The following is a 25,178-nucleotide window of genomic DNA, read 5'->3' as shown; positions in this document are numbered from 1 at the left end:
GGATGGAAGGAGGAGGGAAGGAAGGAGAGAAGAAAAAACACCTCTGAAAATAAAATAGAGTCATTTTTGCTTTGATGGAGCTGAGCAGCCGTTGAAAGAACTGTAAAGCTGTGGCTGTCTGAGGCTGAATCCAATGTTAATCTTTAAGCCTTTAAAATAATCAAGGGAGGCCAGGAGTGGTGGCTCATGCCTGTAATCCCAGCACTTTGGGAGGACAGATCACCTGAGCTCAGGAGTTAAAGACCAGTCTGGGCAACATGGCGAAACCCCATCTCTACAAAAAATACAAAACTTAGCCAGGCCCAGTGGCGCGCGCCTCTAGTGCCAGGTACTCAGGAGGCTGAGGCAGGAGAATCGCTTGAACCCAGGATGGGGAGGCTGCAATGAGCTGAGATCATGCCACTATACTCCAGCCTGGGCAACAGAGCAAGACTCTGTCTGGGAAAAAAAAAAATTCATTTATTTGTTCCTGAGACAAACATGCACACACACACACACGCACACAGACAAACATGCGCACACACACACACTTCAGGAATCCATAATGAGGAAATTTGCTGAACCCAAGTTCTGCTATCCAATTGCTGAATTATAAAGCAGTGAGGAATATAACAGAAAATGAGTAAAAATACCTTAACTTTGGGCTTGAATCTGACACTGCATGACTAAAGCAAGCCACTCCCCATCTAGGGCTGAAATTTCCTTATTTATATCAGAGGACGCTGGATTAGAAAACACAGATATTCATAGCTACCATTCATTGAATCCCCAAAACGAAAGGGCAGGTTGGTTTTGTCCCTGTGTCTGTTCTAATCATTTATTAGAGGATGCCAGAAACATGGATTTGAGGAGTCAGAAGGTTCAGTGGGACAGTGCTGTGATTGACTAGTGATGTCTGCCACAGGCACAGGACTGAAGAGCGTGGAGGGAATTTAGTAAACTCCATGAGGAAAGGGGCTGCATTTGTTTTGTTCACTGAGTTGGCCCCAGAGCCTGACCTCCCTGGCTCAGAGTGCACACTCAATAAATACTTCTCGAGTGACTGAGCTGCAGTGGATGAGAACCAGACCTCCTTGTTTCCACTTTCTGCTACTTTCTTATCCTCTCCAGCGCAGCAACTGCCTGATGAATGTTCTTTGTTGACCTGGAAAGTCCACAATGCACAATGGTCATTCATGTAGGATCCCAACTTCCCTTGGAAGAGTATGTTTACTCTGCCACTAGGGACAGTAATTCACTTGGTGTTCCCACATAGACATCTTCATGTTTGTGAAGGGCCTCAGAAGCGGAAGCTCTAAGCTGGGATTTTAAAGAGATTTATAGAGGAGTTTACAGAAATGCCATTTACTGAATCTTGCAGATTGCAAACATGTTTTGGCACCTTCCAAAATAGTAGCTCTCAGTGCAGGGCCGGGGGCACTTGGCAATGTCTGAAGACATTTTTGATTGTCACACCTCGGGGGAGGGGTGTCCTACTGGCATCCAGTGCATAGGGGCCAAGGATTCTGCTCCATAGCCCACAGTGCATGGGACAGCCCCCACCACAAAGAATGACCTGGTCCAAGATGTTGGCGGTGCTGAGGTTGAGAAACCAGATTCTAGAATACATGTGCAGGCAATATCACCAAGTTGCAGTGATGTGGCATCCGCTCTTCATGATCTTTCTTCATCTCCTGGGCCTGCTCAGCCCTCATTTCTTTCTTTTTTTTTTTTTTTTAATTGAGACAGAGTCACACTCCGTTGCCCAGGCTGGAGTGCAGTGGTGCAATCTTGGCTCACTGCAAGTTCCGCTTCCTGGGTCCAAGCGATTCTCCTGCTTCAGCCTCCCGAGTAGCTGGGACTACAGGCGCATGCCACCAGGCCAGGCTAATTTTTGTATTTTTAGTAGCGACGGGATTTCACTGTGTTAGCCAGGATAGTCTCGATCTCCTGACCTCGTGATCCACCCACATGGGTCTCCCAAAATGCTGGGATTATAGGTGTGAGCCACCATGCCTGGCCTCAGCCCTCATTTCAGTATTTACCAAAGAAGCTCATTTTGACAAATGAAATAATGCAGTGTCATTGTGAAAAGCCTGGGTTTTGAGGCCAGACTGCTTGGGTTCAAATCCCAGCTCCTCTACTTAAAGACTGCATATTGGGCAAGCTATTCAACTTCCCTGTGTCTCAGTTTTCTCATCTGTAGGTGGGATAATAATAGCCTCTCCCATGGGGCTGTTATGAGGAGTAAATGGCCCTTGTACATAAAGCTCTTGGCACAGAGAAAATTACATAAATGTCCATTATTATACCTATCATTTGCCAAGCTTGGGGTGCCCGTAAAAGGCAATGCCAGCATTGAAATGCAGGCACACCTGGCTCCAGGGTCCACATCCTTAACCCTGACCTTGGCTGCTGGGAGACATAACTGAATCATCCCTCCGAATTTAGTTGATTAGTTGAACATTCATCCATCCCAAATAGAGGAAGCCCAGGAGGACTGTCCATATGGTGTCCCACCAGTTCTCCCAACCAGCTTGATAAATTCCATACCCAACATGAAACTGACCTGACCAGAGGGAAAGAGACAGTGTCCCCAGATTGCAGAGCTTCCTCCTCCCCAGCATGGAATTCTGGCCCAACCTCAGAAAGGACAGATCAGATTCTAATTATAAAGCTTCCCCAGAATTCCCCCAGGAACACTGGGCAATCAGGCAGCTGGCGAGCCTTGACAACCACCAAAAACCTCCTTGATCTGCCCTGGCTCAGCAGTAAGGTTCCTGCCGGGGCGTTCACTGCGTGATGTTGCGGGGCATTCACATACGGGGTTAGGACTCAGTGAGCCACTTCGGTTCCTACAGGAGTTTCTACCACCTGGGAGTTTGTGGCCGCCGCAGAAAGGCGAAGGCAGCTGTAGGTGTGTGGTCTTGAAGACACATCCAGGTTTATATCACAGCGCACCCCTGTTGACTGAGGTGACCTTGGGCAAGATCCTTCACCTCTCTGAGCTTCAGTTTCCCCATTTGCAAAACAGACTCCATAATAGGCACTTTAATGGGGGGATTAAATAAGAAAATGTAGCCAGGCGTGGTGGCATGTGGCTGTGGTCCAGGCTACTTGGGGGCTGCAGTGAGAGGATCGCTTGAGCCCAGGATTTCGAGGATGTAGTGAGCTGTGATTGTACCACTGCACAGTCCTTGAACTCCTGGGCTCAAGTGCCTGGGTGACAGAGCAAGGAAAGGAAAAGAAGGAAGGGAGGGAGGGAAGCAGGGGGAGGGAAGGAAGGGAGGGAAGGAAGCGGGGGGAGGGAAGGAAGGAAGGAAGGAAGGAAAGAAGGAAGGAAGGAAGGAAGGAAAGAAGAAAGAAGGAAGGGAGAAAAAGTGTATAATACACTTTGAATATGGTATGGAGCGGTCACTATCTAGTTCAAAAGCTATTAGGTCTATCTTATCTTTAAGAAGGAAGTGGAGGTGCCTGGCAGGCGCTCAGACTCCCTCTGAGGATCCCTGGGGGCTCCTCGACCTGTGAATATTGTCCTTTGGTTGAACATGTTAGAGAATACCACGGGCCATGTTTGGCCCACGGGTGCCAGGCTTTCTAGGCTACAAGTGGCAAACTGTAACCCATAGGCCAAATATGGCCCCCTGATGTGTCTTATGTATCCTGCACAATGTTTTAAAGGATTTTGAATCAGTTGCCTCCATTTCAAAAGTGACATCTTGCATAAAAATAAAATTATGATATTTTTGGAAAATCAGGTAATCTGGGCCTGGAATCCATTTTGTCATGGTAATTTTTGGCTAGAGTTGAACAGAGGCTGACAAGACAGGGCAAGTTCTCTGTAATTCCGCCAGGCCCCCCATCCTTGCTGTGTTACACTTGCATTGTGCGTTTATGTTCTCTGTCAGAGGTAATAGGGAGCCATCAAAGGCTCTAGAGGAAGGGAGTGGCTCATTCGAGGTTGGAAGTTCTGGCTCCAACTTTGGCACCACAGACTGATCTTCAGCAGATCGCTCAACCACTTGGGCCCTTGCTCTGCTAATTTGTAAAGCAGACATGAAAATAATAACCTTTGTTCACAGGGCTGCTGTGAGGACCCAGCGTAATGATGTGACAGCGGTGAATGAAATGCAAATGAAAGTTCCATGAAGTCAGAGACTCTGGCTGTCATGTTCCCTACGGTAGCCCAGGGCCTGGCAAACAGCAGGTGTTCAATATATGCATATTTTATGCATGAATGGATGAATAATATATATCAGTATCTTTAATGCTGGGTCCACAGCATGTGTTCAACATGTGTTTATTGAATAAATGAATGAATGGGTGAAGAATATATGTCAGTGTCTGGTATACAGCAGGTGCTCAATACATGCTTATCAAATGAGCAAATTAATGAATGCATAATGCCTATGCACCTACCCTGGAGCCTTATATACAGGGGATGCTCAATAAATGTAAAAAGAAGGGAGAGAGGAAAGGAGGAAAGAAGGAAGGAAGGAGCTATCAATCTATAAAGGGCAGAACAGATATTAGACTGAATGCCAGTCACAGTTAATGAGAAGCCCAAAGGCCCGTGAGACATTCCTGCAGAGTCCCACACAAGCTCTTGGGTGGGGCTTGCTGGCAGCACCCCCTGCTTTTGTAATAGCCGTGACAGCCCTTACACAGGGTTGCTGAGCCCTCGTTTTGGGGCAGCTGGAAAGCCGTGGCGTCAGCAGACAAATGCAGAGCCAGCTGCCGCCTGCTGCGACCAAACAGGACATATCAGTGTGTCTCTGATGTCTGGCAGGGGGATAATACGGCTCCTAGCAGACCTTGAAGGAGGGTTAATTCCCATGCACTCATCTCAGTGCCTTCTTTTCTCCCACTGCTGCTAATTAAGTCTTGTGTTTGATTCAAGACTCCTTGGATGCCAAGGAAGAAAGTCCCTATTAAGTTAGCTTAAGCCAAAAGAAAGGGATTAAATGTCTGTATGGCCAGTACCCATGTCACAGTCATGGATTTAGGAGTGCAAAAATGTTGCTTTATTATTTTCATCGCTTCCTAGACTTTAGTCAATCCTGTACCACCTATTATCTTATGTACTTAATATCTTTCTTCTTTCTTTTCTTAAATTTAATTTTTGTAGACCAAGGTTCTCGCTATGTTGCCCAGATTGGTCTCAAACTCCTAGCCTCAAGTGATCCTTTTGCCTCAAGCTCTCAAAGTGCTGGGATTACAGGCATGAGCCACCTTGTCCTTAACTTAATAACTTTCTTCATATCAAACTGCTTTTTAAAAATCTATCACCTGTAACATGGGGCTAATAAAAAAATTGGAATATATTTTTGGAAAGTGAAACTGTAGAGTTTTAATTGGAAGATCAATAACAATTGTCTTAAGTAGGAAGTGTCTGCAAAAATAAATGCAACACAAATAAAACAATGTTATTAAATTCTAAGTTGTGGTTGTCCCAGTGCCTTCTGTGTTAAATAGAGAGCAGAGTAGCTATTCTTAAAAGGTGTCAGCTGGGTGTGGTGGCTCATGCCTGTAATCCTAGCACTTTAGGAGGCTGAGGCGGGTGGATTGTTTGAGTCCAGGAGTTCAAGACCAGCCTGGGCAACATGCCGAAACCCTGACAAACATGGCAAAACCCCTTCTCTACTAAAAATACAAAAATTAGCTGGCCATGGTGGCGCAAACCTGTAATACCAGCTACTCAGAGGCTGACGCAGGAGAATCGCTTGAACCCAGGAGGCAGAGGTTGCAGTGAGCTGAGATCGTGCCACTGCACTCCAGCCTGGGTGACTGAGCGAGACTCTATTTCAAATAAATAAATAAATAAATAAAAACAAATAGAGATAAATAAATAGGTGTTAAAAAACAGACTGGCACCTCATGGACTCTTTCTCTTTGACATAATCATAAAAATGAAGAAAAAGAAATAACTTTCTTGTGAGGAGATGCAAAGTTATTTAAAATACTCTCTCTGCCACCTAAAGTCATTTTCTAAAAGACCTGAAATCATCTGGTAGGCTTCCAAATTTCCTCGCTCATCTCCTTTAATTCACTTTCAAAAAATCAGTATGTTTCATACTTGCGCCCTAAAGTATTCCCCTGGGGGACAGGAAGGTGAACTCACCCTTGGAGCTCTGGGAAGGGTATTGCAGAAAGAGGCCTGCCCCAGACCTCACAGAGCAGGTTGAAAATGCATGTGAAATTTGCATTTTACCCTCTCATATTTGGCATTGATTGTGATATAAAAATAGTATTTGTTTATTCTTAATTTTTTTTTTCAATCTCTAAGGGTAATTAACACTCCAGGAATATGTGCCATGTTTGTCTTTCTTATTTTGTTTTGTTTTGTTTTGAGATAGAGTCTCACTCTGTCGCTCAGACTGGAGTGCAGTGGCATGATCTTGGCTCACTGCAACCTCCACCTCGTGGGTTCAAGCAATTCTCATGCCTCAGACTTCCGAGTAGCCAGGACTACAGGCACCTGCCACTCCGCCTGGCTAATTTTTGCATTTTTAGTAGAGACGGGGCTTCACCATGTTGGCCAGGCTAGTCTCGAGCTCCTGGCCTCGAGTGATCCGCCGGCCCCAGCCTCCCCAAATGCTGGGATTACAGATGTGAGCCACCGCGCTCGGCCCCCTGTTTGTCTTGAAGCATTGTGTCCCTCTGTGGTTCTTGACCCTATTGAACACATGCCTCCTTTACTTTAAAAATGTCAAAAATTTGCCTCTGTAATTCCAGCTACCAGGAGACTGAGGTAGGAGGATCCCTTGAACTCAGGAGCTCAAGATCAGTGTGGGCAACATAGCAACACTCCATTTCTTTAAAAAAGTGAACAATTCGAATAATGCCTTCTTAACTATCCAGAAAAAACTTCCAAAGATAAAATAACCTAGTCACTCACATACTTTAAAAAAGAAATCAGCCGGGCGTGGTGGCTCACACCTGTAATCTCAGCACTTTGGGAGGCTGAGGTGCGTGGATCACTTGATCCCAGGAGTTTGAGAATAGCCTGGGCAACATGGTGAAACGCCGCCTCTGTAAAATATACAAAAATTAGCCAGGCATGGTGGCACACATCTATGCTTCCAGCTGCTTGGGAGGCTGAAGTGGGATGATAACTTGAGCCCAGGAGGTTGAGGCTGCAGTGAGCCGAGATCGCACCACTGCACTCTAGCCTGGGCAACAGAATGAGACTCTGTCTCAAAATAAATAAAAAGAAAGAAATAAGTTCTTTGTTTGGTTTGCAAATTAGGAGGATCTAAGAGTATGTCATTCATTAAAATAACTTCAAAATGAGTTTGCCAACACAGGAAACCGCCTTTATATTATGTTTTATTCTTCATAGTAAAAATATCACTCAGTACCGTTATACTTTGATATAGCTTTATCCTGGTACAATAGATGTTAGAATAATGATGCCAAGATAAACTTGTCAATGAGAAAAAGAAAGAAATCAGTTCTAAAGTGCTAACCAGGAGGGATAAATTTAAAACATCATTAATAAAATAAAATTTATTTTTAATATGCAAATGTTTACTTACAACTCTGTCTAGATGACAAGGGGTCAATATCTGCCCCTGATTTAAATACGTTTGGATTTAACTGAATATTATTGATGCTTTTTCTTTACATTTGACCTTTTAAAATAAGGTTTAAGTCAGTCCATTCATAGCTAAACCCTGTGAATGAAAGCTGACACTGAAGTTTCCCGTCAGTGACTCAAATGCTGCACACAGCGTTGCCATTGTCAGCATGGTTTTCTGAAAAGAATCATTTTATAAAGTTCCGGGTAAAACAAAGTAAATTTTCTTTTGACTTATCTGAAAGTGGCGTTCCTGAAAAATTAAGTGTGTATTCAAACTATGCCAAAAAAAAAAAAGTCTTGAATGTGTGAAACAGAGCAAAAGGTCTAGGTGTAGATCATCAGAAACAGAGTTTCAGCTGCATGATGAGCGGGCAGAACATTTAAGATGGTATGAGATGCAGGACAAGTCTATTTTGTCTCCTGTATTGTGGAATATCTGACATATCTGGCCCAGACTGGCATTCAATGCCAATCATTGGGACAACCAAGAATGTCTCACAATTTTCTTACCCACCGCCTATGGGTTGGCACTCCCCATACAGAGGACTCCAGTATCCCTTTGGTTGTGTAGGCTTCCTTTAGTGTGACCTCATTATCGGCAGCTTTCAGTGCAGTGCAAATGCTACCTGGAGGCGCTGAAAAGCCCTTGTGATTCCGTGTCTTCCTTCTCCGCAGGGACTGAAGATCAGCGTGCTGTGGACGCTGTACTATGGCATCCTTAGTGCTTTTGCGCCCGTGTATAGCTGGATCCTGGTGCTCCGGGGCCTGGTGGGCTTTGGGATTGGAGGAGTTCCCCAGTCGTAAGTAAATACTGTTCATGGCCTGGGTCGGGAGGTAGGGGCTGAGATGGGGGAGCAGGGGTGCAGAGATAGCTATACCAGGGCTTCCAGGATCAAGGAGCTATGGTGTAGCAAGAAAATAGCATCATTATCAGTATTGTTAGGATCAACAACAGCAGCAAAACAACACAATGGCTGGAAGGTTGCAAGCGAAATAATAATGCATCTAGCATGGATGGACTGTTCCACTTGGACGCATCCCAGCAGCCCAAGAGGTGTGTGTTACTGTATTATTTCAATCTCTGTTTTACAGTTGGGGGAACTGAGGCTCAGAGAGTGAAATCATCTGTTTGAATCACATGGTGGGTAACTACAACATCCATGCTTTTAGCCACTATGAATGCTGCTTTCCACGCTCTTCCAACCTAAACACAAGGCAGGGGATGATGCTGACCACATGTCACCCGGGCAGTAATTTGCTGGTGTTGTAGTTTAAGGTACTGAGAATATTCAGAGCTGTAGGAAGAAGCCACTGTCTCCTGGGGGATTGAGGAGGACTTCCTATTTGTGATGGGCCCTGAAGCAGAAATTGGCACACTATGGCATATGGGCAGAATTCGACCTGCTGACTGGTTTTGTTAATAAAGTTTTATTGGAACACATCGCACCCTCCATTTATGTATTATCTATGGTCATTTTCTTTTTCTTTTTTTTTTTTTTTGAGACGGAGTCTCGCTCTGTCGCCCAGGCTGGAGTGCAGTGGCCGGATCTCAGCTCACTGCAGCCTCCGCCTGCTGGGTTCACGCCATTCTCCTGCCTCAGCCTCCGGAGTAGCTGGGACTACAGGTGCCCGCCACCACGTCTGGCTAATTTTTTTTGTACTTTTAGTAGAGACGGGGTTTCACTGTGTTAGCCAGGATGGTCTCGATCTCCTGACCTTGTGATCTGCCGGCCTCAGCCTCCCAAACTGCTGGGATTACAGGCATGAACCACCGCGCCCAGCCAGGGTAATGCTAATTCTAAAATAGATCATAGGCTCTGAAACCAGACTGCTTGGGTTTGAATCCTGGTTGCTCTGTCACATAATAGCTATATGACCTCAGGCAAGTCACTGAACCTTCCTACATCTGTTTCCTCATCTCTAAAATGGAACAACAACTTCCCCACCTCATGAGGTCCCTTAAAATAATCGTCATTAAATGACAACATTCTGTAAAATGCCCAGGACAGTGCCTGGCAGAGCACTTAAGACTTATTAACAAGCATTTGATCTGCTGAAGGCTAGTAAGAAGCTCAAGTGTCATTGTGATGGATGATGGATGACGGATGAATGACTCAAGGTATCACTGTAGACAGAACAGGGACAGGGGAGACATGACCACATGGATTTAACACATGAGCAAACCCCCAGCCTCCTCCTGCCACTTGGGAGGCTGGAGGATGGTGAGTGGCTCTCAGCTCTCCTCAGTCCTTCCCTCCTTGATTCATGATTAATTCCTCCAGGGCTCTGTAGAGTAGACATTTGACATACACTTCTGGATCTGGGATGAGCTTACAAACCACTGGAGCTTGAAGCAAAGGCTATTAACGGAGCCGCAGCCATAAATCTGGGCTGGCAGGGGCTTGTGGACAATGTGCTCCACTTCTGGCTCAGCTCCAGGAATTCCTGCAGACACAACCACTGCCCTATTCATGAGTATGATGAGTTCATTGAGTACGATACAGTTTTCCCCTAGTGGCTGGGAGGAATGTACTCACAGAACAGCAAATCAAATTCCCTTACCAGGGACGCTCAGAGAGATGCCAGCAGAAATAGACTTCAAACAGTCACTGGATTTTCTTCTTATATAAGGAAAGAAAAAGGAATTAAATATGCAGAATGCCCACAGAAATTCTTGTTCAAGAAGGTAGAATGAGAAGAGACATTTGCTATTTCTTCTTCTTCCACATTTCCTGGAAATGACATAGAAGTAGTAAGAAATAGAATAAATCTTTTCTTTCTGCGAGAGACAGGGTCTTGCTCTGTTACCCAGGCTGGGGTACAGTGGCACAATCATGGCTCACTGCAGCCTCGAACTCCCAGGCTTAAGTGATCCTTCTGCCTCAGCCTTCCAGGCACACACCACCATGCTCAGCTAATTTTTTCTACTTTTTGGTGGAGATTGGGGTCTCACTATGTTGCCTGGGCTGGTCTTGAATACCTGACCTTTAGTGATCTGCCTGCCTTGGCCTTCCAAAGTGCTAGGATTACAGGCATGCCTCAAGATGCCCAGTTAAGAAATAGAATAAACAGTGCTGGAGAGCAAGAAAACAGTGCCATCAGTGACTCAGAATTTTGAGAAGCCTCTGGAAGCTTATAAGCAGATGGGATTGCAAGGGTGGAGTAACTGGAACAGAGAAAACCACACCCTAAAATAGCAAAGGGGCGGGACTACAAAGAGGAAGAGAGATTATTCCTGTGGGGCTCTGGGGTAATGGCACAGGACACCAGGGGAATAAAACAAAGGACACAGAGGAGCTAGGAGGGCCTTTCCCCTTTATCTCATGCTTATCTTAAGGGTCCCTGGCTTGCCTGCCTGCTCCCTACCTCTTCCCCATTTAGTTGTTCATGTATTGAACACTGCTATAGCCCTTCCGTTTGGTTATTGAGCTATTACTACATTCCAGACACTGAGCCTCGTGCTTTACATATATTACCACTTTAATGCTCATAACATCTTAGGATATAGATGTTATGATCATCTCCACTTCACAGGTACAAAAGCTGGAGCTTTGTAGAAACTAAGTAGCATGCCCAAGGTCACATAGCTAGTAAATGGCAGAGCTAAGGTTTAGACATCACTTGACCCTCCAAACCTATTCTCTGAACTACTCCACTAAATAGCATTTTTTTTTTTTTTTTTTTTTTGTCACCTGGGCTGGAATGCAGTGGCATGATATCTTGGCTCACTGCAACCTCCACCTCCTGGGTTCAAGCTATCCTCCCACCTCAGCTTCCCGAGTAGCTGGGATTACAGGAGCATGCCACCACACCTGGCTAATTTTTGTATTTTTAATAGAGATGGGGTTTCACCATGTTGGCCAGGCTGGTCTCGGACTCCTGACCTCAAGCGATTCGCCTGCCTCAGCCTTCCAAAGTGCTGGGATTACAGGTGTGAGCCACCCCACCCAGCCTAAATAGCTCTTTTATCTGTGAGGAGGGCAAATAAAAACTAGAAATGAAATTACAGAAGAAATATTTAGCCACCCAAGAGAGCCACTGGCTTCCCACCACTGTAACTCTATCCACTTACATAAAAATAATGTCTTAATTATACAATGTTCCTATCTAGTTACAAAAATGACTCCCTTAAGTTCATTATTTGGAAACATTTAGTTGGAGATATTTTGATGTGATTAAATGCAATTAAAAGTTTCCATTAATTTACAGTAGCTATACCCTATTGCAGCAACCCATAAAATCAGATGAAAAAGATTTTGCTGTGTAATTCTTAAAAGCTCAACAACCAGAAGTCCTTGTAATGTACTCTGAATTTTAAGTATAAATGTCAATTAGGGCTGGGAGTGGTGGCTCACGCCTGTAATCCCAGCACTTTGGGAGGCCGAGGCGGGTGGATCACCTGGGGTGGGGAGTTCAAAACCAGCCTGACCAACATGGAGAAGCCCCGTCTCTACTAAAAATACAAAATTAGCTGGGTGTGGTGGCACATGCCTGTAATCCCAGCTACTCGGGAGGCTGAGGCAGGAGAATCGCTTGAATGCGGGAGGCAGAGGTTGGGGTGAGCTGAGATCATGCCATTGCACTCCAGCCTGGGCAACAAGAATGAAACTCCATCTCAAAAAAAAAAAAAAAAAAAAAAAAAGTCAACTAGGTCATTAAGGATCCTGTTCCTCTACCCTGATCTGTGCTTTTCTATGACCCTTCTTCTCTCCTCCCTTCCTCATTCTTTTCTTCCTTCCCCCAAAGTAGAGATTCTCATTCTTGGTGATAAGAACAACAACATTAGCCTTAATAGTGATGATGATGATGATAATGGAGTTTACCAAGTGCTGGGCACTTTGCTCAATGTTCTTCTCAGACTACCTTACTTGGTCCACTGAACAACTGTTTTATCCCCATATAACAGATGCGAAAACCGAGGCTGAGAGCTCACAAGGGACTTGCTGGAGGTCAGATAGTTGTTATTATTATTTTTGAAACCAGATTTTGCTCTGTTGCCGAGGCTGGAGTGCAGCAACACGATCATACCTCCCTGCAGCCTCAAACTTCTGGGCTCAAGCGATCCTCCCACCACAGCTTCTGGAGTCACTAAAGTGTGTGCCACCACACCCAGCTAATTTTTTAAATTTTTTGTTGAGATGGGCTACAGAGGACAGAGTGGGCGGTCTCACTGTGTTACCCAGGCTGTTCTTGAACTCAAGTGATCCTCCCATCTTGGCCTCCCAGAGTGTTGGGATTACAGGTGTGAGTCATCATGCCTGGTCATATGGTTATTACGTGTAGTGTAGGAGGCCTGGGCACAGTGGCTCACGCCTGTAATTCCAGCACTTTAGGAGGCTGAGGCGGGTGGATCACTTGAGGCCAGGAGTTTGAGACCAGCCTGGGCAACATGGCAAAACCCCATCTCTTCTAAAAATACAAAAATTAGCCAGGCATGGTGGTGCACACCTGTAATCTTAGCTACTTGGGAGGCTGAGGCAGGAGAATCGCTTGAACCCGGGAAGCGGAGGTTGTAGTGAGCTGAGACTGCACCACTACACTCCAGCCTGGGTGAGAGAGTGAGACTCTGACTAAAATAAAAAAAATAAAAAAAAAAAAGTAGAATGTAGGGTTTGCTTCTACTTTGTAACAAACCACCTTTGCATTCATGGTTTAAAACAATGATTAATTCAACTCATGATTCTGCAGTGAGGTAGTTTGGTGGCTCCTCTAGACTCTATGGGGCTTGCTCAAATGTCTTCAGTCCACTGAATCAGGGGGCACCCGTGCACCTGGTCCCATGGCACCTGGACAGGGGTGGACGGCAGCAAGCAGAAGCCACAAAGCTTCTCGAGGCCTAAGCTTGGAACTAGCATAACATCATTTCTGCTACATTCTGATGGTCAAAGCAAGTCACAAGGTCACCCAGATCCCAGGGAGGGGAAAATGAACTCTTGATGGGACGTGCTGCAGTCACACTGCAAAGGTGCATAGATACTGGGAAGGAAAGTATTGGAGCAACTTTGGCAAGCCAGTTATAACTGGGTTCAAATCCAGGTGTGTCTGGTGCCAAAGCCCTAACCATGTTGAACAACAATTTCAAAGGGGTTTCTAGCATATATAGTCAGAAGGTCCTGTTAAATCATTTATGTCCACGGCGTCTCTGGTACTGATTTGGAGAATGACTCTGGTGTGTAGAGCTGGTGGTTCTTAACAGGTTTATATTCCCTTTAAGGCAGGTAAGAGAAATCACATGTAGAATCCCAGATAATTACACTTTCTGTCTACGGAGGGACATCAAGAAGGAATAGACTTTAATTCAAGCAAGGGAATTAAATACAATTTTATTTTTGTCATTACAGACAGCACACTTTTGTTTTAGAAAATTTGGAAAATGCAAATAAGCACCAACGAAATGATAATCACCTCTTACTGCGCCCTGTCTCTCCACGAAAATACCAATACAGGTTGGCACTGGGCCAATATGTTTTACTTCCAGTAGAGGGCGCCATGCACCGCAGTCAATCACCATTTATGTAAGCCGCTGCGAGGGGAAACCTGGAGTAAGGTAACCCACGCCCTCCTTGTGTTTTAGCTGCTCTTAAAGACAATACCTCAGGTAGCTGCCCAGCTGTTCTACCTTGAAACCTGCCCTAGAATGATCTTCAAATTGGTGTCAACAATGAGCTTATACACAAAGGCTGTCCTCGTTCCTCCAAAGACCAGGCAGAAATGCCAGGCTGAGATCACAGGTTCTTTCTTTCCAAACACGTGATCCAAATGGCAAGCCTCTAATTGCCCAGTGCTGTAAATGTGATTATTTGCAGTGGGAATTTATTTATGCCAGAATCAGCTGATTCTTGGCATTGCTAATTTCATTGCTCATTCTTTTATTTTTCAGTCTGATTATAATAATTGCCATATTTTGGATAAAGATCAAGTAGCTTGTTTTCATAATGAACTGCTATAAATAATGGCCAAATGTGGGGCACAACAATTATAGGAAAAGACGTTTCTTGTAGCACAGGTGGCAAAAGCAAGAAACTGAACACAACCTAAGCATTCATCAATAGGGGGCAGTTAAATAAATGATGATACTACCGAGATGAGGAAGGCTATGCAGCTGTTAAGAATAATGCTCAGCTGAGCGTGGTGGCTCATGCCTGCAATCCCAGCACTTTAGGAGGAGATTGAAGCAGGCAGATCGCTTGACTCAGGCATTCAAGACCAGCCTGGGCAACATGGTGAAACCTTGTCTCTGCAAAAAATACAAAAATTAGCCAAGTGCGGTGGTGCACACCTGTAGTCCCAGCTACTCAGGAGGCTGAGGTGGGAGGATCATCTACCCCAGGAGGTCAAGGCTACAGTAAGCTGAGATCGTGCCACTGCATTCCAGCCTGGGCGACAGAGCGAGACTCCGTCTCAAAAAAAAAAAAAAAAAAAAAAAAAAAAGAAAGTTCTCTGGAAACAGTCACAGGTACTGGCAGTTGGAAGGTGGGCTGGCATGCATGGATGTGCTAAGAATGGGGATGTTTGGGTGGAACGCTGATAGTGCGCAGTGTGTTAAGGGAAAAAAAAAAATGAAGGAAAGAGGCCAGGTGCAGTGGCTCACACCTGTAATCCCAGCACTTTCGGAGGCTGAGGTGGGCGGCTCATGAGGTCAGGAGATTGAGACCATCCTGGCTAACACGGTGAAACCCCATCTGTACTAAAAATACAAAAATTAGCCAGGCGCGGTGGTCGGCGCCTGTAGTCCCAGCTACTCGGGAGGCTGAGGCAGGAGAATGGTGTGAACCCGGGAGGCGGAGCTTACAATGAGCCGAGATTGCACCACTGTACTCCAGCCTGGGTGACAGAGCGAGACTCTGTCTCAAAAAAAAGGAAAGAAGAGAGGGAGGAAAAGATAGGAGAGAGGTAAGGAAAGAGAAGGGAAAATGAAAGAAAGAAATAGCATGTTAAATTTATGTATTTATTTTTCATAGAAAAGAGGCTGAAAGATTGCAGGCCAGACACAGTGGCTTATGCCTGTAATCCCAACACTTTGGGAGGCCGGGGCGGGTGGATCACTTGAGGTCAGGAGTTCAAGACCAGCTTGGCTAACATAATGAAACCCCATCTCTATTAAAAATACAATAAAATTAGCTGGGCGTTGTGGCGTGCACCTGCAATCCCAGCTACTTGGGAAGCTGAGTCAGGAGAACTGTTTGAACCTGGGAGGCAGAGGTTGCAGTGAGCCTGAGATCACACCACTGCACTCCAGCCTGAATGAGAGAGTGAGACTCTGTGTCAGAAAAAAAAAAAAAAAAAAAAAACAAAGCCGAAAGATTGCAAGGCAAACTCTGAATAGTAGTTATGGCTTTCAGGAAGGGAAATGGAAGTTGGGGTCATAGGGATAGGAAAAATCATCATACACTCTGCATGCTTATGTATTGGTAAATTATTTTACAATGAGATTGCATTCATATAATACTCTATAACTGAAAAAAAACAGAATGAAACGACTTCATTAAATAGGTTATAGCTTTATTATAAAAACAAATCCTTGATCTCTAAGGATAGAAACAGCTTTGCCCTTAGAATATCCTACTGCACATTTTTGCATGATTAGTAGTTTGACTTCAACTTGGTGAGGGAAAGGTAAACATGGTATTACTATTGATTTTTAAAAATAATATAAGCATACCATTCGGAAAATAGAATAAAATATCAAAGTCATCCGTGATAATTGCTGCAATCTTTAGCAACCACTATAATCTTGGTTTCTATTATCAGGGTTTAGTTAATGAAATTCCCCATGGTTTTCTGATGAGTGAGGTACTGGAAGGAATATACATTGGAACAACTTTTTGGAGAAGCACTTTGGTAGTATATATCTCAAATCATAAAAACAGGCATACCCTCCGACTCAAATTCTACTTAGGGGGATCTGTCCTAAGGAAACAATGTGAAGACAATGACTTTCAGCCTAAAGATGTCTAAGGAAGTGTTGTTTGTAACTGTGAAACCATCCCAACAGGGAAGTGATTCATGGGTTGCATGATATAGACAAACCTAGTTTAAAATGTTGGCTCTTCTGCTTACTAACTTACTAGCTGTGCAATCCTGGCCAAGTAACAACTTTTCTGTTGTTGATAGATGTAGATATGAAAATGGTGGTAGTCCATTCTCACAGTGCTGTAAATAACTATCTAAGACTGGGTACTTTTTAAAGAAAAGAGGTTTAATTGACTCACAGTTCCACAGGCTGTACAGGAGGTATGACTGGGGAGGAATCAGGAAACTTACAAGCATGGTGGAAGGCAAAGATGGAGCAAGCATATCTTCACATGGCAGCAGGAGAGAGAGAGTGAAGAGGGAAGTGCTACACACTTTTAAACAACTGGATCTCATGAAAACTCACTCACTATCATGAGAACGGCGAGGGGGAGAACCACCCCCATGAGCCAATTACCTCCTACCAGGTCCCTCCCCCAACACTGCGAGTTACATTTCAACATGAGGTTTGAGTGGGGCCAAGAGCCAAACCATCTCTCTCTCTCTTTCTCTCTCTCTCTCTCTCTCTCTCTCTCTCTCTGTCTCTCTCTCACACACACACACACACACACACACAGGGAATTGTAATTACTTATCCCCATGACTTGCAATTCTTATTGGGTGAGGTAATCCATGCAGAACATCTAGAGTAGTGTTAAACACATAGTAGATACTCAGTAAAAGATTGCTATTATTAAGGATAGTATGGTTCATGCATGTGATAGAATAGATGTGTGCAAGAGCCTATTAAATGGCATGGAAATGCTTGTTTATAAATCAGATTTATAATAGGCATTCTTGAGTATGATCTCAGCTAGGGATTCATACAGAGAGAAAAAGAAAGACTAAGACAGAAAGAGGGAACGTACTAAAATACACTATGAAGTAAGACTAGCTAGCATTAACATTTTCTTCTTGCTTTTCTCTAAAGAGAGTCCCACTGAACTACTGAAGCCCTAGCCCTTCTTCTGAGGCTCCTGAGAATTCTTCTTGCTTTGGATAGAGGTGCCTTTGCTCGGAATCCTAACAAGGACTTTTACTGATGATAGAAAGAACTGTGTCTAAATATCAGTGGTGTGTCTAAATATCAGTGGTATTGCTGAGGCCACCTTTTGAAAAGTGAAATGCTCTGTAGGGAAACCCATTGATTGGGCTGCATAGAAGTAGACAGAACTGGGGGCAGAGATTTCTCTATAAGTGATTTATTGAGAGTGTTCTTGGGAGCAAGCTACAAGAGTGAAAGATGCTAAGAGAAAGATACAGGGAAGAAGTTCACAAGGACATGGCTTCTTCTGGACTTACCTGAGCACACAGGGAGCTAAGGAGTGTTCATTGCTCCACAGGGTCTGACCCCCACCCCCTCCCCCAATACCAGGGGGTGGGCCTTTTATACACATACATGCCAGTCTGCAGCCTGCCCTGGGGAGATGGGCATGACTCCTAGGTACCTCTGGGGTGATGCAGCTTCAGTTGCTCAAGAGTATCCATAAGAGAAGGTTGCAGGTATGAGCCATTAGCAGAAGCGCAAGGTGGGCACGCAGACCTAGTAAAGGGATCCTAGGAGATCTAAATGGGTCCCCAGCACCATCTGCCTTCAAAGAGTTAAAGGAAATTAACTTCCCTTTGTCCCCCAACCCCCCACCCCTTAAGAAGAGCTAGGAGAATAACATGAGGCCATTTAGTAGCTCAGATGCCTGGCTTAGGTGGGAGATATGAGAAGAAAGAAGGCCTCCTCTTTCTAGCAAAATTGAAGGCAGCATGGGGTAGGTGGGAGCAGGGATTGATTTAAAAGTTCCCTTCCATGTCCAGCATGCCCAAAGGTTGAGGAAGTGAAAAGGAGGAAAGCATGGAAGCAGCAGACAGAGGAGGCAGCCAGTGCAGTTGGGACATTGCTTACATTAAGGAAACAAGTAAATTGAGCAAAGATGTAACTGTATTGAGGATAATGAGACCAGATTTCCCATTCTTAGAGAAGGAAATTGCAGCATGCAAGTGAGGAAGGTTAGAATGAACCCCAAGGTGATGAACTGAAATGGAAAGTATCAGTATGAACTCGTTTTTAAATAAATATACACAGATATAGATATGGTGAGTGTGTGAAGAGACAAGGAGATAAGTAAGATAGAGATAGATAGAGAGACAGATAATCTCTTAGCTGTGTCCGCCAAGAGGGCGCAGCAGCAGTGATACCCCAGGAGCAATGAGCACACTGAGCACAGAGATCTTGGTTTCTAAATACCATCTTCTGCCAAAGGGAACCAGGGCTTCTTAGAAAGGTGATGACAGACTCCAGGGCTGGAGTAGAGGAAGTACAAGATGAGCTGGATATCTTGTGCTAGAAAATAGGGAAGACCTCAAGGAATGATGGAGACATGCCAAAAAAACAATAAGAATGACCTTGAAGGGGCTCCCACTGGGCAGATCTGGAACAGTCTGAGCATCAAAATAATAACAGGTTGCAGGCCGGGTGTGGTGACTCACACCTGTAATTCCAGCACTTTAGGAGGCTGAGGCGGGCAGATCACTTGAGGTCAGGAATTTGAGACCAGCCTGGGAAACATGGTGAAACCCTATCTCTACCAAAAGATACAAAAATTAGCCAGGCATGGTGGCGGGCACCTGTAATCTCAGCTACTCAGGAGGCTGAGGTGGGAGAATTGCTTGAACCCAGGAGGTGGAGGTTTCAGTGAGCCAAGATTGTGTGCCACTGCACTTCAGCCTGAGCAACAGAGTAAGACCCTGTCTCAAAATACTACTACTACTACTACTACTACTACTAATAATAATAATAATAATAATAGGCTGCAACTCATGGAATAAAATTGGAATCTTCCAGTCCTTATTGATTAAATGGATAGATAGATAGATAGATACTAGATAGATAGATAAGATAGATAAAGGGGAGGAGGAAAAGCTTTTCTGAGCATCAAAATAGTAACGGGCTACAACCCACTGCATAAATAGGACTCCACAAGTCCATACCGATTAAATGGATAGACAGATAAGATAAAGGAAAGAAGGAAAATCTCTTTCTTACAGTTAAATGTCAACTAATAAATACAGAAGGAATGACAAAAATAAAAAATACCATTTGTGGGGCTGGGCGCAGTGGCTCATGCCTGTAATCCTAGCGCTTTGGGAAGTTAAGGCAGGAAGATAGCTTGAGCCCAGGAGTTTGAGACCAGCATGAACAACATAGTGCGACCTTATCTCCACAATAATAAAAAAAAATAAAAATTACCAGGGCGTGGTGGCATGTGTTTATAGTCCCAGCACCTGTAGTCTTGGAGGCTGGTAAGAGGATGGCTTGAGCCTGGAAGGTTGAAGCTGCAGTGAGCCATGATCACACCATGCACCCTGTCTCAAAAAACAAAACAAACAAACAAAAACAACCATTTGTTACCATCACAGTTGTAGATGACATAGATAGAGATAGTCAATGGCTAAAGCTGGTGGGTAGAGGTTATGTGGGGAACAGGATATTGGCATATTCTGAATACTTCCCCACAAAGGGGAAATATTCTTAATCACAAATGGGAAATTATAACTTAGGGTTGAGAAATCTGTCAGACCAGATTACCAAGCTGGTAATCTCCATCACCAGCTTGATCAGGTGATGAAGACTAATGTCACCAGTGATGGGACAGGTTGACATTGTGTGCCCTGGTATGCTGAGAAGGGCTCAAGTTGAAGAGTTCCTGCCAAAAAACATTTTTCCCTGGACTTATTGGATTATGGGTAGGGCTCAATGACAGCAGTTAGGAAATTTGAGAATCACTTGGTGAGTCAAAAATGCAGGTGAGGCCGGGCATGGTGCCTCACATCTATATTCCTAGCGCTTTTGGAGTCCGAGATGGGAGGATCACTTGAGGCCAGGAGTTCGAGACCAGCCTGGGTAACATACATCTGTACAAATCATCATAATAATAATTAGCCAGGAGTAGTCGTGCATGGCTGTAGTCTTAGCTGCTCTGGAGGCTGAGGCAGGAGGATCACTTAAGCCCAGGAGTTCAAGGTTGTGCAGTGAGCTATGATTGCACTTCAGCCAGGGTGACAGAGTGAGACACCAACTCATAAATAAATAAATAAATACAATAAAATAAAAATGCAGATGTCAGGGCCTTATCCCTGGGAGTTTGTTTCTGAAGGTCTGGGGAGGGAGGGAGCTAGAGATCTGTATATTTAACCATCATCATCTCAGGAAATTCTGATGTAAGTGGTTCACTGACCACCCTTGGAGGAATGTTGGCAGGAAATTCAGAAAACGGTAGCCATTTGCCCACCCAGTTCTGATCTTAACTCTTTTTCTGTCCCTTTTACATTTCCAGGGTGACGCTGTATGCTGAGTTCCTTCCCATGAAAGCCAGAGCTAAATGTATTTTGCTGATTGAGGTAAGGAGGAGAGCAGCCTGGGTCTCTAGAGCGTGTGGATTCCGGCAGGAGGTTCTCAGATGTCTTGAGCCACAGGCCAAGGAAAAGGGAGTTTAAGAAAAAAATATTACAGACTCAATATGTAAAGTTGTAAAAGGATCAGTTACATCATTTCTGACATGCCAGTTTTGCAATATGGACAAATTCTTCAATTGACAAGAACATTCAATCTATCATCCCTCAAAAAAAAAAATGTCAGCAAGGGTATGGAAGAGTATGTTTTCTTGAACTGTAAATAGCTTGTATCTGAGAGCTGGTATGGCTAATGTGTGGCATTAGTAGACCAAACTCCGGCCCACACCCATATCATCACCCACCACTTGTCTTTTTGGTCAAGAATTTCCATTCTTGACCATTTCTGTGGCCTATAGACTGCCTTAAAACTTTCGTGGTCCAGCTAGTTCCTCTCAAGTTTTTCTTCCAGGGTCCCGTGACCCATTTTCTAACCATGATCTGAAAGATCTCAGAGAAAATACAATGGCTCCATGACTCCCTGCCTCATGCAGCTGCCCAGTGGCCCCCTCCACACAGTGGCAGAATGGTTTATTTGCCCATGCTGGACATTGATTCCAACAGTGATGCCAATGAACCCACTCTGATGTCCCCAATCACTATAACCACACTGACAATTTTAATTGCATTGATCCCACAGCCCAACATCCTGACTACATCTGCTTCTTACCAATTAGGGTGATGCTCCACTGATCCACACTGATGTGGAAGAATCCGTTGTTTAAATATTGAAATGCATCTGGGACTTTGGGAGGCTGAGGCAGGAGGATCACTTGAGGCCAGGAGTTTGAGGCTGTAGTGAGGTGTGATCACATCACTGCACTCCAGCCTGAGTGGTAGAGCAAGACCCCATCTATTTAAAAAATAATAATAATAATAAAAATAAATAATAATAAAAAAAAAAGGCCAGGCACGGTGGCTCATGCCCATAATCCCAGTACTTTGGGAGGTCAAGGCATTTGGATCACCTGAGATCAGGGGTTTGCAACCAGCCTGGCCAACATTGTGAAACCCCATCTCTACTAAAAAATACAAAAAATTAGTCAGGTGTGGTGGTGGACTGTAATACCAGCTAGTCAGGAGGCTGAGGCAGGATAATTGCTTGAACCCAGGAGGCGGAGGTTGCAGTGAGCTGAGATCGTGCCATTGCACTCCAGCCTAGGCAACAGAGCAAGACTCTGCCAAAAAAAAAAAAAAAAAAAAAAAAAGAAGAGGAAGAGGAAGAGAGAAGAAGTAGGAGGAGGAGGAGGAAAAGGAGTAGGAGGAGAAGGAGGAGGAGGAGGAGAAAGAGGAGGAGGAGGAGGAGGAGTGGAAGAAAAAGAAACACATCTAGACCAGCTGATCTTGAGCCTGGGAGGTTGAGGCTACAGTGAGCCATGATTGGGACACTGTACTCCAGCCTGAGCGACAGAGCAAGACAGAGAGAGAGAGAGAGAGAGAGAGAGAGAGAGAGAACACCAATGTGTTCACTACCAATTTGATATCACGTAATATTGGTCATATTGATCTCCTTAACCAGAGCTGCCACATTGCCCAGCTCCAGCGGGTGACATGCAAATATTATACAGTGTAGATGGTACCCTCGTAAGCTGGGCAACATGGCAGCCCTGGCTCAACCATACAGACCACAGGGAAAGGGTGACTATTCTAACCTTGCTGACTCCAATAACCCCTTACCCATAGAGATACCCTTGTCCACAGTGCCCCCATAATTCCTCACTGTGAGGACCATGCTTCCCCCACCACTAACCCTGATTCTCCCGTGCCAGGTATTCTGGGCCATCGGGACAGTGTTCGAGGTCGTCCTGGCTGTGTTCGTGATGCCCAGCCTGGGCTGGCGTTGGCTGCTCATCCTCTCGGCTGTCCCGCTCCTCCTCTTTGCCGTGCTGTGTTTCGTAGGTATCCTTTAAGAGATTTCAGCTTTTGCTACCTGACACCTTACAGTCCACTCTATTTTGGTGGGGAGGGGATGGAGAAGGATACCAAAGCCACCTTTTAAGATTATTTTTTTAAATCAGAAAATGAGACAAGGGAGCTATGGCCTGGGGTAGCCCCAGTATGGAGTGTTAGATTTCCTCCAGACAGACACTTCTGAGATGTTTTCTGGGGAGATAACTGGGGATTGGAGGATACATTGGCCCCATCATTGCAAAATCTACACTTAAAGTGATTATATTGCACTAATTGAGACTCTTAAGTTGCAAGTGACAGAAACCCAATTCAAACTGGCTTGAGTAAAAGAGAGGAATAAATACGTTTCAGAGGATTAAATCGGACTTCAGGCGTGGCTGCTCGGGGAGTTTAAATGATCTCTTCATCTCAGCTCTGCATAAACCACACCCTCTGCTGAGATCTTGCCACATACTCATCATTTCATGGGCACATGCATGAAACACTTTACAGCCAGTAGGTACTAAAATAAGCCTAGAGATGGGTAGTTCTCATGTATGGTAACTACTACAAAAATTTCTGGTAATGACAATAAGTATTAATAATTATTAAGCTTAACTGTGTGGCAGGCTTTGTGCTCCATGCAATATCACATTTATTCCTCCCAATAATCACAGGACTATAATGAATCCCTGTATTAGTCAGGATGATACCAGCTGCTGAAACAAATGAAGCCCACAATTTCAGTAACATAGCACGATAGGAGCTTCTCTCTCTCTAACACAATAGTTCAGAATGACTTTTCTGGTTGGCAAGTGGAATTCTGGGCCCAGTTTTTGTCCAGCTGGTGGCTCTGCTATCCTCTAGGGCTTTAAAGTCTTCTACATACACTCAATAGACTTGCAAAAGGCAAGTGGAGACTGCACAGTCACTTCTTGAATACCTTGGCTGGGAATAGTCAGCTCATATGCCATTGGTGAATGCAAGTCACATGGTCCCACCTAGATGCAAGGGGAGCTGGGAAATGTAGTCCCTGTCTGGGCAGCCACATCTAAGGACAACTTTGCACTATGAAAAAGGAAACAGAATGTTGGTGGGCATTTGCATTCTCTGCTATATCCTCTTTTTATTGATGAGAAAACTGAAGCCCAGAGGGGCTGACTTGTTAAAGGGCCTACAGCAAATAGACAAAAAAACTCTAAACTAGATCTTCTAACTCTTAGTCTTTTCTCCAGTATACCTGCTGTTTCAAACAGCTGTCGCTCCATTTTTACAGAAATGTATGTATCTAGTCATTTGGGGTTGGGACTTCCATTGTTCTAAAAATCTTTCTGATTTCTTTCTTTCTCTTGAACTGAGTTTGCAAGATGATGTTGAATACAGGTGAGGTACAATTCCTTGAGAGATGGGGGTGAGATTTCTGACAGTGATCTTAATTTAATTCAGCCCTCGCCTGGAACTCTGAAAGCAGCCCCAAATAATAGTAATAGCAACCGTGACAATAATAATAGCTGCATTAACCTATACCAGGCACTGCGCTAGGCCCCTTGCCTGGATTATCCTGTTTAATCCTCTCAAGAGCCCTAAGAGGTAGGATCTCTTATCATTCACATTTAATGGAGGAGGAAATGAAAGCACAGAGAAGTCAAGTAATTGTACAGGGTCACACAACCAACGTAATAAATGGCAGGGCCAGGATTTGAAGTCAGGTCTCTGGCTTCAGAGCCCCCACCCTTAAAGATCCCACACACAAGTAAGAGTGTGTGGCTAGAAGTGAGTGCTCTGTTCCACCCTAATCAGCCACACGTGGGTCTCCTGTCTCCCCCATCCCAGTGGCTGCCGGAAAGTGCAAGGTATGATGTACTGTCAGGGAACCAGGAAAAGGCAATCGCCACCTTAAAGAGGATAGCGACAGAAAATGGAGCTCCCATGCCGCTGGGGAAACTCATCATCTCCAGACAGGTCAGTGACTGGACTAATAGACTGCAATGTGCGTGTCGGGGTGCATTCAGGGGAGTGTGTGCATATGGAGTAGGGCATGCATGCATGGACACACGTGGGTGTGTGTACCCAAGGTGGGGTGTGTGCATGCACATGGAGCAGATGAGGGCCCAGTAGACAGACCCACAAGGGTAATTTGGCAACTCCAATCTGTATTTTCACTGCCAAGTTCTAAAAATGCTTCCTGGAGAATTTCACCAGTGATTAGAGAAATGTAACATCTGCTAATGGATCCTGTAACTACTGCTGCTTTGGTTTCGCCTTTCAGCAC

General features: G+C 44.7%; 1 protein-coding gene across 4 annotated transcripts in view; it reads left to right on the top strand.

Annotated features, from left to right (window-relative positions):
* Nucleotides 1-25,178, top strand: part of SVOP (SV2 related protein) — a 101,070-nt gene that overhangs the window by 47,439 nt on the left and 28,453 nt on the right. For all 4 annotated transcript variants that reach the window (XM_065524765.2, XM_045365879.3, XM_005572172.5 and 1 more), the window contains 4 exons: nt 8,237-8,361; nt 20,902-20,965; nt 22,786-22,911; nt 24,740-24,868. In XM_065524765.2, coding sequence (XP_065380837.1) covers nt 8,237-8,361; nt 20,902-20,965; nt 22,786-22,911; nt 24,740-24,868 — 444 coding nt within the window. The remainder of the gene's footprint in view (nt 1-8,236; nt 8,362-20,901; nt 20,966-22,785; nt 22,912-24,739; nt 24,869-25,178) is intronic.

The sequence above is a fragment of the Macaca fascicularis genome, chromosome 11 (genome assembly GCF_037993035.2).
Source record: "Macaca fascicularis isolate 582-1 chromosome 11, T2T-MFA8v1.1".
In the NCBI taxonomy this organism is placed as follows: domain Eukaryota; kingdom Metazoa; phylum Chordata; class Mammalia; order Primates; family Cercopithecidae; genus Macaca; species Macaca fascicularis.
Note: the sequence above shows the minus strand (reverse complement) of the source record. Positions and strands in the feature narration are given on the sequence as shown.